At 44.3% G+C, this 17401-nt stretch overlaps 1 protein-coding gene across 2 annotated transcripts in view; it reads right to left on the minus strand.

Moving 5' to 3' along the window:
• The window catches only part of SLCO3A1 (solute carrier organic anion transporter family member 3A1), a 677321-nt gene that overhangs the window by 97300 nt on the left and 562620 nt on the right, over nucleotides 1–17401 (minus strand). For both annotated transcript variants that reach the window (XM_069625078.1, XM_069625077.1), the window contains exons 5-7: nucleotides 15107–15271; nucleotides 7619–7817; nucleotides 5757–5895 (exon numbers count right to left, since the gene is read on the minus strand). In XM_069625078.1, the coding sequence (XP_069481179.1) occupies nucleotides 5757–5895; nucleotides 7619–7817; nucleotides 15107–15271 (503 nt within the window). The remainder of the gene's footprint in view (nucleotides 1–5756; nucleotides 5896–7618; nucleotides 7818–15106; nucleotides 15272–17401) is intronic.

The raw sequence follows: 17401 nt of genomic DNA on the forward strand, positions 1-17401 counted from the left end.
TCCCCAGGCACTTCTCCCCCTCCCTCCTCCCAGCACGTGCGTGATCTGAATGACGCAAGGCCTAGTAAAACCGTTGTTTTGTCCTCCCTCTGTCCCACCCCCTTGTCTTGTCGCACCTAGAAACACTTGTGTACAGGCGCGTTATAAATGATTTATCATATCATATCCTAATCATACTATATATAAGAAGCTCAACACCAGGTGAAATGGAATATTAAACACCTTCCCTGTGCTGTAGCTTTAAATGCAGAACATGAAAGGTACCTGGACCTGGTCTCTCCTAAGTTTACTAGGACACCATATCTGAGATTACGCTTGGAGATCTTGCCGTTGGCGGGCCTGTGGCATAAGTGGAACCGCGATGTCTACGACAAATATTTCTTCTACGGCAGGAGGGTTGAGAATGTGACACACTTTTTGCTTATATGCCCCTGTCATTCAGAGAGCAGGAACATATCTGGAAGGCCACTATCTTGGCTGAGAGCAATTGGGAAAACTCAGCAGGCAATAACAGTTTGTCGCCACCTGGAGGATGAATTGGCAGTTCACTCTGTAAGCAACTCCATGGGTTTGAAGGACAACATTGTGCATGCAGCGTTGATGGTCTGGTTCTTGGCACTCTGTATGAACCTGTGATTGATTGCTACACGTCTGTTTATTCTCGTATTTTGTTTGTGTTTTATGTTTCGATGTGATTCCTCGTGGTATTGCCAGATTTAAGAGCACACACTGCCCGGTGGACTCACAAGCTGATTAACTGCACTCAGTGCGCTAGATGCGAGAACAACACAGACAACTGCGCCCCAGGGTGGCCACGGCACCTACACAGTTTCTCTGATGGCCGTTTAGTGTGCTTTAGAAATTAAATCTGGGCCCCCAACTTCTGTTGGTTTTTATCTCTGTGATGGATGTTGTCCAATATAATGACTTTACTAATGTGCCTGCTGCCCTTTTGTGTTGTTTGTATAATGCGCCCTTAAGCCTCAGGGTCAGTGCTGCGCAATATAAATGATAAATCATATCGAATCAAATAATTGTACTTAAGTGTACATGCACTTTGCACGATGTATTGGCTGCTTTTGCTTTTATGGTCGGTCTCACCGAAATAAAGCTATTGCATCACGTGGTAGCTTTAAATGCATTTATATAAAAATAAAGAAACAAATGAACAGTGTGTTTATTTAGTGTGTTTTCTGTTTTTGTTATCCTTCCATTGCTATCATTAGGAGCTTATGAGATACGTCTTTTGCAATTCCGTTCCGGTTGGGGATGTTCTGCCGCTTGACACGACACTTCTTGTAAAGTCTGTAGACTAATTTATTTATTTATTCATGTATTTATTTATTTTGACATTTGTTAAGCGCACCTAGCCCGACTAATAGAGAGCCAATGGCACACAGCAGATTAAAATCCCTTGCTACAGTCATGAAGCAATTTGACTCTAACCCTCAGTAGCCTACCAACATACCAATGCCCGGGCCGGGCCGGGCCACTCGTCCTGTCACGATGCGCAAGCAAGGCTCCCGCCGCGACAAAAATGCCACACGCCACCTAGAGAGAGACTTGTACAGAGTACTGGGCTACCTCTAAATTGTACACACCAGCACATCTCTCCCCCTTACCCAACTGATGCTCCTCTCTTTCAGATGCAACAGAAAATGGGGAGACCGTGCAAGCGGCAGTGGTGCTTGGAGACCCCAGTAACGTAACATCATATTAGCCATGTCTGTATTGTCTAGCCTGTTGTTGGGACAACGTACCGAATGTGTTTTGCAAAATGTGAAAAAACAAATACATTTTGGGAAATAAAACTAAAATTGTCAGTCTGCAATGATCCTGCTTTTTCCCCACTAATTAGGTGCCTTAAAGCTCACCCTCTGCCACGTCCTCAATTACATCTGAGCCGTTCACTTTACGCTTACAATTGAGTGGTCTTCCCTCATAACCCCACTGACAAAACTGCACACTCGTGCCAAGACATTACCTTTGCACATGCAAATAATGCACAACGTTTCCTGTCATGTCCTTGCCCATTAACACATGTTTATATACATATCAATACAATAGTACACTAATAATACTAATAGTATTAACGATAATAATAGTATTAATACTAATAACACTAATAATACTACTAATAAGTATAATAATAACGATACTATTAATACTAATAGTATTACTAATATTAATGATACTAATAGTAATAATAACAATAATACCCTTTGTTATGTAGAAGCATGTGCTTGTTTACTTATGCCTCTAAGCAGTCTAACAATGCTACTCAATTTCACAGTGCTCAGTTTAAGGACCTCAGTCGAATAAAGGTCTGAGTTAGTGCTGCGGGGATACAAACTTGGTCTGCAGGTTACACACAGATGTCAGAGATGAGTGCTTAACTAGATGAGCTATCTCACTGGCAGTCAATAGCACATGTTATGGATGGTTGCAAATATTTCAGCTACTGTGTGTTGTCTCTTTTTAATCTGGCTGCAATTTGTATTACTATTCCTGATGTCAACATTGGAAAACGTTTGCCAAGTTGAGGTGTAAATCAGAGTGTTTTAATTTGCTGTTGCCAAAGTAAGATCTGGCCCATTTCTCCCTTGCTCTGCCAAAGTAAAACCTAGGTGTATCTATTGCAGTGCTATCGTTTATTCTTGGTGGTTTCATCTGCTTTGACCTAGTGGAATCAGAGTGTCTTCCCTCACTGCAGCAAAGTTAAATCAGAATGTGTCCTTTGGTGTATCGAAGTCAAATCTGAGTGTTTTCCTTTGCTGTTGCCAAAGTAGGATCTAGGCCATTTATCCCTGGCGCTACCAATTTTTAATCTGGGTGTGTATATAGCTGTGCCAAAGTTAAATCAGAGCGTGTCCTTTGGTGTGCCAAAGTAATTTCTGAGCGTTTTAATTTGATGTTGCCAAGGTGAGATATAGACCATTGGTCCCTTGTGCTACCAAAGTTAAACACAGGTGTATCTACTACAGTGCTATAGTTGAATCTAGGTGGTTTCATCTCCATCAACCTAGACAAATCTGAGTGTCTTCCCTCACTGTGCCAAAGTTAAATCTAGGTGAGCTCCAATGTTGTTCCAAAGCTGATCCTTGACAGTTTCCACTACTGTGCTAAAGTCAAATCAGAGTGCATCCCATTGTTCTACCAAAGTTTACAATAGGTAATTTTCACTGCTGTGCCGAAGATGAACCTGAGTGTCTCCTGAGTTGATTCTACCTGACTCTCATACCTGACTCTCACTTTTACTCGTCACCCTGCCATGCCAGCCCCAGATATACCACACCCATCCCAACTCCTCCCCCTTCCCCACCCAAAATTTGTCCCCTCTCTCGGCAGCCCCACCCCCATGAGGCAGACACTTCACCTTTCTAAAGGCGTCTCGGGTTGCTCAAAGGCGCGCAGCTCCAGAATGCTTTCGGTACTCACAGACCCCACCCCCCACATCTTACCCCGTCCATCCAATTCTTACCCCAACTGCTCCCTCTGACTCCTCCCAACCCCTGACCATTCCCACCCACTCCCATCACCCCTACAGAAATCAGGCAGCTTGCTGGTGTGCAACTGCCCCAAACCCCATCTTGACACCCCAATGTGCATCTCGCACTATAAACATGAACCCACCCTCAGCCCCACCTGTGGAAATGTTGCACTGCTCCTCAGCTACAACCTCAAAGCCCTTCACCCCACCCCCTTGGACAATTAACACGCACTTCCACTCCCTCAATGTGGCACAAGCCACTCTGGCCAACACAGCCCTGTTAGCAAACCCTCCTACCCTCTCACACACACCTATGCCCCTTAAGCAACCCACAACATGCACTGGCTGCACTCATCGCAGACCGCCATCAACACATTGCTCTCCCACTCGCCTCTCCAGAGCATCACCTGCTCCCCCTGCCTACTCTCCCCAGCCATTCCTGTCAATTTCAAACCCTGTCACAGCCCTTTTCACCTCCGCCAAAACACCCGACCCAGATCAATATCCCCCTAAACATCCCTCCTTCTGAACTTCCCAAAATGCACCCAGACACCCCTGCTCCCCTCCACACCAAACCCGCTACCACTCCCAATGCTGACCATACAGCAGAATTCTCTCACACTATCCTGCATACTCATCAACGCAAAGTCGGTTGCCAAAAATAAACACATCTTTGACCTCATATGCACTGAAAACCCTGACTTCTTTTCCATCACTGAAACCTGGTTCAGCAATGACTTCAACCCCATTGCACATGAGGCCTTCCTTCCTGGGTATTCCCTGCTTGTCCATAACAGGCTCAGCAGACCTGGGCGGTCTAGCCATCTTCTGTAAACTACACCTTTCGGTAATGTCCACCGAGAAGCTACCGTATGACACTAAATGCAAATCTAATCTTGCTAAGTTCCACATCAGCCCTTCCGTCACCCACAGCTTCCTTCTTCTATAAAAACTGCCCGGCTACAACTGAAATTTCACTGACTCTCTCTGTGACTCACTCTCAACCACGTTGATCCAGCACCTCGCGTTCACTCTGTTAGGAGACCGCAACATCTAGTTTGATGTTCCCGCCAACCCCATCACCCAGTCCCTCACCAACAATCTGGAAACTCCCGACCCACATTGCAGGACACACCCTAGATGCACTTTTCTGCACAACAAGTCAAGTCTTCCCAATCCCGCCTTTCCCCCTCATCTGGACTGACCACTAAGCCATACCTTTCTCACTTCAGCAGCGCTCCCTTTTCCCAGCTCTTCCTGCAAACATTTCCTCATCCACCCTGACCACTCTCCCTCGCTGGAATAAAATCACCATCAAGCCAGACCTGCCTAATTCCCTACTTCTTACACTACCAGACATCTCACGCAAGAAAGAGCACCTCTTTGACAATGGCTCTTCAAAGCTATGACACCCCTCACACCAACCCGTTACCTCTCCCGACGATCTACCCCACACCAAAGGTGGTACAACCATTCCCTTAATGCTCTGAAAATCCTCAAGAACCGCCTAGAGCGAAACTGGAGGACCCATTCTACCCCACAAAACAAAATGGCCCTCGCAAGACTGTACAGGGCATATTTGTACGAAATCAAAAAAGCAACACTATGGAAACAGAATTTCCAACTCCAAAAATCCATGCAGGGAACTCCACAAAATCCTTCCACATTAGGCCCTCTCTCGAACCCAAACCTTTCCTTGACCTCCCAACCAAATTTGTCCTCTTTCACACCTCTCTCCCAGGCTGATTTTTGCAACCTCCTAACACTTAGCCGACCCTCAGGCTTACCTGGAGATCCTTGCCCACCTAAGCTTCTAAAAAGGATGGTTAACGATACCTGTGCTTGCAGCGAAGCCTGCTCCATCATAAATAAATCCCTGTGAACCGGCACCTTCCCAGGGGCTTCGCTCAGGCCTTCCAAAGCTCAGGCTGGCAGGCTGTTAAACGCCATGTCCGCTCGGGCGGCGGGCTCTGAAAGCTATAAACTGGCCATGTAGACCCTCTTGTGCCTAGTCATTAACCTCTTTCCTATTCCTCCTTCTTCTTTCTTCTCACATACTCTGTTTTTCATTCCCCTCCACGCAACAAGATCTGGTTTACCCCTGGCACCGATACAATGGGCCACTGTCAAGACAAGCCTAAATGGTATAAGACCACTAGAGTGGTGACGGGCACACTGTAAAAGAATCTTAACGCAACATACCGTGTTGGTGTATGACATTAAAATTGCAGAAGTACTGAAAACCAAGTGAAAAGTGTTCTTTTACCGTGCTAGTGCAGCCAGCAAAGCAGGCCGACAAGTAGGTGATGCCATCGGCCCCGCACACCGGGGTGAAGGAGTCTGTCTGGCATTCGCAGTCGTTATTGCAGGGCGAATACGGGTTCAAGGATGAGCCAGGAACAGAGCTGTGAAAGGAACAAAGGGATGTTGAGTCACACCAGAAAGCAGTCTCAGGGGTTTGCTTCTCTGTCTTTGGAATCTGCTGTAAAAGCCAATCTAGAGCTGGGTTTGAAGGACTCACTTACAAAGAACCTTGATTATGTCTATGACTCCCACGTGAATGCGTGCATCTCTCGCCACCGCTGCCACAATGAACTAACGGAAGGTGACCGCAAGCACGCCTCGGTGCACGCCACTAGCTGAAAATCTGCATTTGCCATCAAATTTTCAGGAGAATTATTTTTCATTAGAGCATAACACAATTGTGTTTACCACCATATTCACACTGATGTTATTTTTTTGTGATTGGGTTACCTTTCTATCTCTTGCAACAATAGTCTATGCAAATGATGTGGTACTATCAAGTAAGCACATCTCATAAAACATGATGACCACAGAGGACTCTGAAAGACCCCAGAGACGCCCTACGCATATGCCCCATAGGTGCAGGGTTCATTATTCCAGCAGGCTGTGTAACCCAGGCAGAGTGGGATTAGATAAAGCCATCACAGCAATCAAGACCCTGGCAGAACGCCTGCGGTGAGGGCATGCACTCCCTGTGCCTAGCTTGAAATACTAGATCATATGTCTTAAATGTAAGTCCAAAAAAGACATCACGTTAAATTGTGAAATGCTGGCGGTCAGCCAAGGTCTTTTTTGCTTGTTGTGATTTAGTGAGTGCCCAGTGTGGAGGCACTGTTGGAGGGTTTGCACGGCATACATTAACTAACATTGTGGTTTAAGTAAAGGTTGGTGTTTGCACTTGAAGCGGTGCCCACTCACCTTGCACAATTGCATATAGCAATCTCACTCTGCACCGGTGGGTGGGACCACGGGCCAGTCCAGGCATTTCTTCTGCCACACCCCCACTCAGCACAGGTCTCAGGAATACCCACAGGTGCTGCCGATCAAATGCTCCCCCTTTTAGAACAGATGGGAACTTTTCTAAAAGTGGGTAGATTATAACCAACATGGCAGGCTCTATAAAAACCAATGTGGTTTTCCGAGATGGTGGAGGGGCAAAGGGACTGGGCCAGATTACAATGGGGGCATCTGAGGCAAACATGCCCTCTGAGCTTCTGCCAGCAGTGGTGGTTGAGTTCCCTCATGAAGAGGCGTCCTCCCTTCAAAGGGAGCCTCTAGCCAGTACCGCCGGGTCAAGTAATGGTCGCTACAGATCAGCCATCTCTAGGCCGTAGCCACTATTTACATAATATGCCCTCTGATATTAAATATATTAAATATACCGTTTTCAAATGATTGGAAAATTTATAGTACCATGTTCATGCAGGCTAACTCTCAGGGCACGGCCGCATTTTCTAATAAAAGGACTGCTGAATTTCAATTCCAAGCAATGGACCTCATCTAAGGAAATTTACTTTTAAATTCCATTTCCAATTTAGTAATTTATATTTTGGATGTTTTAATTGAGGTTCCAGGTCCCTAATATTATGAAACATGGTGGGAACTAATACCCCCGGCACCCACTCAAACCACTTTCACATGCATCCCTGTATTCCTGACCCTAGTACCGGAATCTGTCTTGTGGCTCACCAGATGCATTGGACTAGGGTAACCATGATCCCTCACCATTGACTATGCAAGCTACAGCTAATGGGAGTTCTAGTACACAGCATCTGGAGAATCACTTCTCTAGTTGTCCACTTGTACAATTCTGTGCATACTCACTTGTTCCCGTAGGGTATAGTTACGCCAGCCACAGGCCCAGTGTCACAGCCCAAGAAAAGGAAAGAGACATAGCAAGCAGTTGATACCAGGTTCACCAGCATGGCCATTCGAATGGCTCCCAAGGCAGAGAGGCTAAGCTTCTTTACAAGGAGGCCACCGAGGAAAATGCCCAAACATGCGCATGGTATGGCTGTCATGCCTAAAGGAGCAAAGGAAGGGAGTTATTACAACATTGCATATTTACACACTTTGGGCTGCATGCATCTTTCAATGCAGCACTTGACGTTATTTATTTATTTTTGGTAAAGCGCCATAGCCTGCAGGCATCAGGGCGCACATTAACACATGGACATTTCAGACAGACGAGACAGTACATAGTAGGTAGCAACCTGTGAACTCATGATTCAACTTAATCTAGATTATAAATACACTATTTTTGTTCTGCACCCTTTGGGTATCTTAAACATGCAAGTCTCTAGATATTACAGGGCCTGCGGTAGCAGCCCTGTCGTTATGGTTAAGTTGTCCAACTCATAGTAATAGCGGTTTTTGGGTGGCTTATAACTTTGGTGCCATTTGACAAATCCTCACCAAACTTCACAAAGAACGTGTATGGCCCCCACAGAATGAGTATGCAAAGTTTGGTGCAGTTTTGTCTAGAGGGGGCAAATCTATAAGGGGGTCTCCAAATGTGTGGAAATCCTTCTAGAGGTTATGGCAAAAAAATCTGATTGCATCTACAGCCCAAACTGATGAATAGATTGTTACCAAATTTGCGCCAGGAGCAGTGGCTTTTTCCTGAAAGCATGCTTTTGCAAATTTGGTGTAAATCAGTCCAGTAGTTTTTAAATAAAATGGCCAAAAAGTAGGTAAAATCTCATTAGTGATATCTGGGTCTGGTCCACGGATTTACATCCTGATTCAGGGTCAGTGGACACCTCTGGACCAATCAGAGAGCTGCATGATGTTCGCAGACATCAAATGCACCTGCCGATTGGATGTTCAAAAATGTGAGGTGAGTAATATTTTTGAAACGGTTGCAATGTTCGATCCGCCTACAGCTGCCTTTGTCCACGGATAGCACAGTGGGCAAAAAGTCTGTAAAACACGTTTGGGTTTATTTGGTGTCCAATCGAGGGACTAGAAAGGGTGAGTGAGTGGAGTAAAGTTGATATGAATCTGTTTTCATAGGTGAAAAAAGGGCCAGTAAGAGGAACATCCTTCTTATTGTGACACTTGTGCCCATCTTTCCTCCTACCCTCTGGTCGCCCTCTTTGGGCCCTCTACTCTCAACATCCTGTGAGGCCAACAACCTTGGGGTCATCTTTGTGTCCTCTCCGGCCTTTACTCCTTACATTTTGGAGCTTGTAAAGAAGGCCCACTTTCAGCATTACTCCCTTACAGGAATTCTACCATTCCTCACTTTACCCCTAAGCTGAACGTCTCTAGACGCCTGGTACTCTCTAGGATGGTCTACTGCAATAGCCTCTTCCTCAAACTCCCCCTTTGTTGCATGCGCCCCTGTCGGCTAATCCTGAATAGGGCTGCAATACTTAACTTTGGCCTTGAGCCCAGGGATTGTATCGCTGCAGCCTTAAAATGTGTAGATTGGCTCCTCGTGGCTGCAAGGATGACAATCAAGATCCAGTGTATAATTGAGAAGGCTTTGTGGGGCCTGGGCCCCCAACTCTGCTTCCCTAAATCCTCCCCTGCTAGAGCCCTCTGCACCTCTAACTCTAATTCTCTGCTTGTGAAACGCTTCACAAAACCAAGAACAGGAGAAATGTCTCTCTCTTCGGCCAGTGGCTCTCTTTGGAACAGCCTTCCTGCTCCTTTTATACAAGCTGGACTTCCTTAAGTTCTTACGTTCTGGACACTTTTGAAAATTCTGCTTTTCTCTTCCTGTTTGACTTAATACCTTCCCTTCTAACTCATACCGCTGCTACTGAGATTGGTGGCCTAGTCCCTCATGAACCTGACAAGTTTTAGTCCCAATATCCAGTCAACACCAGTACACCCTCCACCCCTTTAGCACTGCCCTTGTGGGTGTACAGTCTGGTGGCTGTGTATCCCACCCTTGGGACTCCTCTGCCCCAGCAGTTAGCCAGTTGCCTGCCACCTTGGCATGTCTTGGCACGATCCTTCTGGGCTCCTATCATCACTTGGCAATCCCTACTCCCTTTTCTTTTCATGCACTTTTCTTACTGAACAATGCATACATTCATTTATAGCAGCAGTGTGTAGAATTCTTTGGAATAAGCAGGGGAAAAGTAGACGCAAAGTATTTTCCAATGCTCCTTGATTTCAGCCTCAAAACACTTTGAAACTGCTCCTCTTTGCAGAGTGGTGTGTTGCAGTATATACAGAGTGATGTTGTCTTGGAAAGATATGGATCAACAGCCTCTTGTATTGCATGCAAGGTAGCTGGTGGGATTTTCTGCCCCACAGTAGAAGCCTTTGTGGTGGCCGTATTGCTTGAGGAAGATGAGGAAGAGGAAGACAGCAAACTACTTCCTGAGAAAGGAACAGTCTTTCTGAGAGCATCCAAGTGGTTGGATTTGGAGTGGTGGCACATGGAGGTGGTGCCGTAGGAGTACTGTCCAGGTAGTCCGCGACTGAGTACAATGTTGCACTAAGTGCATTTCACTTTGGTAGCTTTAGCCTTTGGTACATTCCTAACAGTGGAAAAAAAACTATGACACCCATGATTCTCTCTTGGTGCAAGAGGTAGGCATTTCCTCTACCTCATCATCCTGGTCCTCTTGATTGTTTTCTGCATCATCGTGCTTTTTCCACTGTCTAGGCCCTCCACCAGGTGGTGGTGGTGTTGTTTTTGGTGGCCCCTGGGGAGGAGGGATGGCCATGGCTGATGCCATTTTTGAAGATAAATAGCAATTGTGCTGATATTCTTCCAAGCATGTGCTCTGTCCTGGATTGCAGATGGATAATTAGTAAGAATAGGTCTAGGAACTGTGCAAGGGAACATTTTCAGCTTCAAACTTCCTAGATAAGCTGAAAATGCAGTTTTGAAGTGTTCGCGAAGCACTGACCCATTTGTGGACAATTCATCACGCCGCACGTGCACGCATGGTCACGTGACACTGTCTGGAAAGTCTGCAATGACTTCAGACTTTCGCAAACATCAGCGAACAAAAAAATAGCGCAAAAAGTTGCAGAAAGTTCATAGAAGTGTTACAAATATTGCTAGGAGGTAGGGAAGGGCACAGTTTTAAGTTCAAGCTTGCTACATCAGCTGAAAATGCTGCTATATTGGGGTTAATTTTGATATTAGGATGTTGTATCAAATTATGGTGCACTGGTAAAAACCCACGAAATTCAGTGAAAAAACTTGGCTAAAGGGACGTAATGGTTAAGTTGCACTAATAAAAACTATGAAATTCAATGAAAAAACATTGTTAAAAAGACATTATGGTTACAGGTAAAACCAAACCATAACTCACACCACCACCGTGCACTGCTAACACTAACCCCCAGTATATCAACAATGACATCACAAATGTCATTGATCACATCACTGATGACAGCACATATTTAATTCATTGTGATTAAAAGTCCCTACAAGGGGTTGTGTTTACAGTGTTGGAAGCAAGATGTCAGGGGTGATTAGGAGAGCTATTATGATGTACTTCATGTATTAAATAATGTACTCATCTAAACAAAATATAATATTGGAGTGTTGTTGGTAATACAGAACCTAATTATATATACACACAGGCAATGGCTGCAGCATGCACCATAGAAGTACAGTATTTTGAATCTGGTAATTTTGGATAGTACAATAATGAATGCTACCTTATCAGAGTTTTGAGTAATGTTAAACATGGAATAAATAGCTAATAATTCAAGACTTACTATATACTTGTGTTAGTACAAACAACACATATGAAGATCACAAGGCATACAAATCCGAAGCACATACAGGGAAACTGAAGTAAGGAAGAAAGAAACAACATCACCAGAAAATGTCAATAACATTGAATTCCATCATCATGTATACAAATGAATTGTGTGTTTGAGGCCTGCGTATTGCCCCATATATGTGCACTATGAGCTGGGACCAAACCCTATGCAAAGTACTTTAATAACATACAGGAGGTTTAACGCCTAGATAAATAGCACCTTTTCAATTTTCATATTCTGTCAGTGAACAGAACTGCATGGCTTAGATATGTCAGTGAACAAAAACAAGTGGCCCAGATATGTGATGTCACCAGTGATGTCATCAGTGGCATTTGTGATGTAATCTTTGATGTCCTGCTGGGTGTTAGTCTTAGCAGTGCACGGTGGTAGCGCACGTTATGGTTGCTTAGTTTACCATAACTGGCGAATTTTCAAAGGATTTCGGTCTTACTTGTAACCATAACGTCTGTTTAACAACGTTTTTTCATTGAATTTTATAGGTTTTTATTAGCACAACTTGACCACAACATCCATTTAACGAAAACATGTTTTCAGTTAATTTCATGGGTTTTTACCAGTGCATGCTAATTTCCTACAACTTACTAATATCATACTTACTCCAATATAGCAACAATTCTGTTCAATTTACAAAGTTTCACCTTAAAACTCTGCCATTTCCCACTTTATAGCATCACTTTTAACACTTCTTTACACTTTTTGCAACTTTTTCCACTGGATTTGCATCTGTCGATGTCCGCGAATGTCTGATGTCCGCGAACGTCTGACGTCATCGCGGACATTCTAGACAGTGTCATGTGATCTTGCACGCAGCATGATGACGTGTCTGCGAAGGTATCTGCACTTCGCGATCGGGTCTGTGCTTCGTGGACCATTTGGAACTGCACTTTCTGCTAATCTAGCAACTTTGAAGCCCAAAATGGACCCTTGCACAGCTCCTACACCTATTCTTACTTAATATTCATTAACAATCTAGTGAAGAGCAGATACTTGGAAATATATTGGCAAAACTGCTATTTATCTTAAAAATGGCATCAGCTGTAGCCATCCCTCCTCCCCAAGAGCCACCACCACCGCCACCAACAGCTGGAGGACCTACACAACTTAAAAAGTGTAGTACTTCCAAAGAGAATGAAGAGGACCAATAAGATGAGGTAGAAGAAATGCCTACCTCTACCACCAAGAGAGAATCATGGGTGCGGCATTTCGTTACCACTGTTGGGAATGTACCAAAGGCTAAAGCTACCTGAACCGTACTCCTAGAGGACTACCTCCACGTGACGCTACACCCAATCCAACCAACGCAATGCTTTCATAAAGGCTGTCCTTTCTTAGCAAGGAGGAGGCTGTCTTCCTCCACCTCATTTTCCTCAACCAGAAACGTAACCACACAGCCTACTTCTGTGGGACAAACAATGCCACCATCTACTTTGCAAGCAATAAAAGAGGCTGTTGATACATACCTTTCAAAGAAAACAGTCCTCTGTATATATATTGCAACGCACCACTCTGCAGGGGGGAGCAATTGTGAAGTGCTTTTGAAGCTGTAATCAAGGAGCATGAGAACCACTGCCCCTACCTTAGATGTAACACACACGCAATATCTTCCCCTGTCTACTTCCCCCCATATTAGTGCTTGTTACCTCTAACCTCATTTCCCTCCTCACCTTATGTCTAACCTCTCTAAAGCTTATAGACTCCATATACTTTACATTTCTCAGTAAAGTACAAACACTCAATAAGATTTTCCAACATTTCCATTAGCATTTTGTGTTCAGACCCACCTCTAATTTTGCCCCCTCACGGCAAAATCCCACCAAAAAACATTTACGTCTAGATCTAAAATCATTTTGCAAACCTTTGTGCAGAGTCGCCAAATGGCACCACATTTATAAGCCTTTACAATATTGTGGGACCCTTCCGCTAATTTTGTTCCCTCTTGAGAAAACAGCACCACACTTTGACTCAGGCCTAGAATGAATTTCCAAAATTTCATGCAGTTTCATTAAGTGGCGTCAAAGTTATCAGTCATCCAAAAACTGTCACCACCCTGTAATGCACGAATAAGCATAGATACCCCCGAACATCTAAGAGAAATTCCCTTTTTTTGGCTTTTTAAGGCCATATCCCATCCTCATCAACCCTCACCAACCCAGAAATTGTTTGATAAGTTTTACAAGTGCAATATTGTGTTTTTTAATATGCTTTTACCGCGATTTCTGTGGACAAAGGCAGATGGAGGTCCACGAATCCAAAATGGCGGGAGTTTCAAAAAGTATGATGCACTTCACATGCTTTTCACCATCCAATCAGGTAATGCATGCAATGTCTGCGGACCTCACGTTGATCCCTAGACCAATCTGAGGCCCGTAAGTGGACCGAACAGGGAAGTGAGTCCGCAAACCGAACCCAGATATCACACATTTCTTTTTACCTACGTTACTGGACGGATTTACCCCAAATTTACATAATCATGCTTTCAGGACCAAGCCACCTCTCCTGCCACAAATTTGGTGAAAATCTGTCCAGCGGTTTGGGCTGTAGACATGAGCAACAATTTTTTTCCATTGAGTAAATGGGAAAAACCACACATTTTGGGACTCCACCTATAACTTTGCCCTCCCTTGACGAAACCACACCAAACTTTGGAGAATCGTTCTGCCAGTGCCATAAACTTATTTGCTCTTCCTATGGGTTGAGCAACTTAACAATAACCACGGTGCCACTACCACAGGCCTTGTAATATATATATATATGTATATATATCCAGATGTGTGGTAACCTCTCCTTAGCATTTTCTGGCTACCTTACTTCTAACCCATATGCCACTCCGCTACATTAATCTAAAGACCAGGGCTTCAGGACACGCTACAGAGCAATTTCATGCAAAGTTACCAATTACTTGCCTTTAAGTGGCAGTTAGGAGATCAGAATGTTAAAAGACAGCATAATAATGACAATGGCCCTCATTACGACCCTGGCGTTAACCAATGGCGCTGTTAGCGCCATGGTTAACGCCGGTAATTTACCGGATCTGCCATGGTGACATGGGGAATTACCGCCCAAATCCAAGGTTGACGGGGCGGTAATTCCCCATTTACCATTGGCCCTTCCCCATTTTCGCCCCATAGGGCTCAATGGGAATGGGTAAGGCGGTAATTACGGTACCGCAAAATGCGGTACCGTAATCACCTTCAAGGTCCCTTTGCGGGTCCCGACCTTAACGGCTGGTCTGTACCAGCCGTTAAGGTCGGGACCCTCAAAGGGACCTCGTGATCAGGCGTTAAGGGATTACCGGTACTGGTACCCTTACCAGTACCGGTAATCCCTTAACGCCAGGGTCGTAATGAGGGCCAATTACTGTACCACTGATTAAATCCTGCTTCAAGACTCAGTCCCCACATTAAGATTTGACATATTGTTCTATTAGAGAGATTTCCCGCCAATCTAATTAGCATGTGCTTTTTTCATTCCGCTGCTCGTATCGTTTCAGTGCAATAATCTCTTCATACCCAAATGATGAAGACTTAAAGCAGTTTTTATTTTTACCTAGAAGTTGATTGGCCGATGAAGTGGTGAGGTTAAACTGCTGTTCCAGATACTTCCCCAAAAAGGCAGCAAACCCTGCGACCACGGCGATCTCCATGCATGCCGCAAGAACGATGCAGGTGAACACAGGGTTTGAGAGCAAATGTTTTGTGACCTTTGGAATTACTGGAAAAAACAAGAAACAATGGTTGTAATTTAGTTTACATATTGTCATTTTACCATTATATGCTAGAAAATAAGATCTTTAGGCTTCTAGACAACTGTTCTCCTGTGTTATTAGTTGCACACATAAAAAATAAGAGTGAAGAATATTATAGAGTGTAAAAGAAAGAAAGCTGCAAGGCATCAATTATGGGTAGCTTCAATGCTCTGCATATCAGAAGAGTCAAATTGCCAGGCTTGTTCACCAAGTGCTACACTCAACCATACACTGAACACGTCCAGACACACTCTACACCCTCAGGCAGTCTGTGCAATTCCCTATGCTGTGCGCTTTGGTCGCTCATCCAATTTGAACATCTAAGTGGTACTCTGAATGCCCACATTGGATAGCCTTTTGAATGCAATTTTCAAGAGCCATCCTAGTCTGCAAACCCTTGCCAATGCTTTGCAGACGTTCAGCCATTTCCCAGAACACACTAATCCATGCTCTTGACACGCCCAGCAGTTATCAGTGCGAGCTCAATGCACACCCTCACACGTACAGTTGTATACAAAAATAAAAATAAAAGCATAGGTCCATTGTTCTGCCTAAAACAAAGTTATATTATAAAACATTCTTTATTCCCAATACCCTCGATGTCCCTCAATTTGCACACACTCTGAAGTGCCACCTCCTCTCATAAAGCTGCCAAACCAGCTCAGCAAACTTTCGTAAACAAATGGCGAGAGTGCTAAATGTTACCCAATTCTGTTCACCTTCATCAGGCAAGGCAGCGGGCACAGGTGTAAATGTTTCCTTATGGTATTAAAAACATAGTATTTTAAGTTTCAAAATAAGGCACTTTTCTCCTCACCAAATACATCAGCAATAATTTTAATTCTGGTTTTCTCCATGTCGTAACAAACAAAACATATTCACTGGTTTGCTTAGACGGGATGTGTGGAACATCCAGATATAGAAGAGACTTTCTTAAACTGGTCTATGTATTTTAAACTGCAATATTTATAGCACCTGAAAAAAACGTTTAACATGTGAATTGGTTGAATTCATTTAATCGCAGTAGAATTAATCAAATTATACATTTTTTACTGGATGATTGTGCCGCAAATATATAAAGGGGGAGACCCTGCGCAGCCCCCCCCCTAATTTGCCCTACATTCATTATTCACCTAAACACACCCCTCATATATTTGCGGCAACATTTGTGGTAAAAAATGTGATGATTTCTACCGCAACAAAATATGCCGTGGCAAAAACTCCCTGTCCCGCTTAAAATCACTGTCATGAGTAGATGAAGTAATTGGCTACCAATGTAAACATCGGCACTGAGAAGTCAAGATCCCAGAGAGTTTTCTGACATTGGGCCTCATTACAAGTATGGCGGTACAGTAACAACGGCGCTGGTAGTGCTACCGGTGCCGTTACTACCGTACCACCGTTCTACGAGTTGTGCTTGCGGGTCTCGCTCTGCCCGCCAGGTCGGACCTGGCGAGCAGTGCGGCACCGGCGAGCACAACTTGTGGATGCACTGGCACCATTATGAACAGTGCCGGTGCATCCGAGCTGGGGATAGGGAGTCCCTTATTTCCGGCACCCACAAATGGGCAAATTCGGCATGACCCAGTAATTGTCCATTCGCGGGTACCAGATTTTTTTCGCAAGTTTGGAGGTATCCTGCCTGTATTTCAGGCAAGGCTACCTCCAAACTTGTAATGAGGGCCATTCTACTTAACCATATTGAGCCCCACACCACCACCTCCTTACAAGATGAGGAAGAACACATTCATAGTTTAAATATTGATCTGTAAGTATTTTACTAGATAAAATGATAATCAGGATATCGGAGTCCAAAAAGGAGAGAAACAGGACCTCCCATCTTAAGGAACACACTTATTGTGAAAGCAAAAGAAGATATTGAGGCTAGATACCTTCAAAAGGAAATACACCAAACACAGGTTATAAAGATACACAGATCTTTATTCAGAGTAACTGAACAGTTTTCAAAGAAACAGAGTATCGGATAGCTATCAGGCCCTCGGTTCACCACAGCGAATACCTGCCCGTTCGGTGTGGGAAGTGAGTGGGGCTGTACATCAGAACCTTTTAACACTCCAAAACATGATGTCCAACCC

This window comes from Ambystoma mexicanum, chromosome 11 (genome assembly GCF_040938575.1).
Source record: "Ambystoma mexicanum isolate Mex_15411 chromosome 11, UKY_AmexF1_1, whole genome shotgun sequence".
NCBI lineage: Eukaryota > Metazoa > Chordata > Amphibia > Caudata > Ambystomatidae > Ambystoma > Ambystoma mexicanum.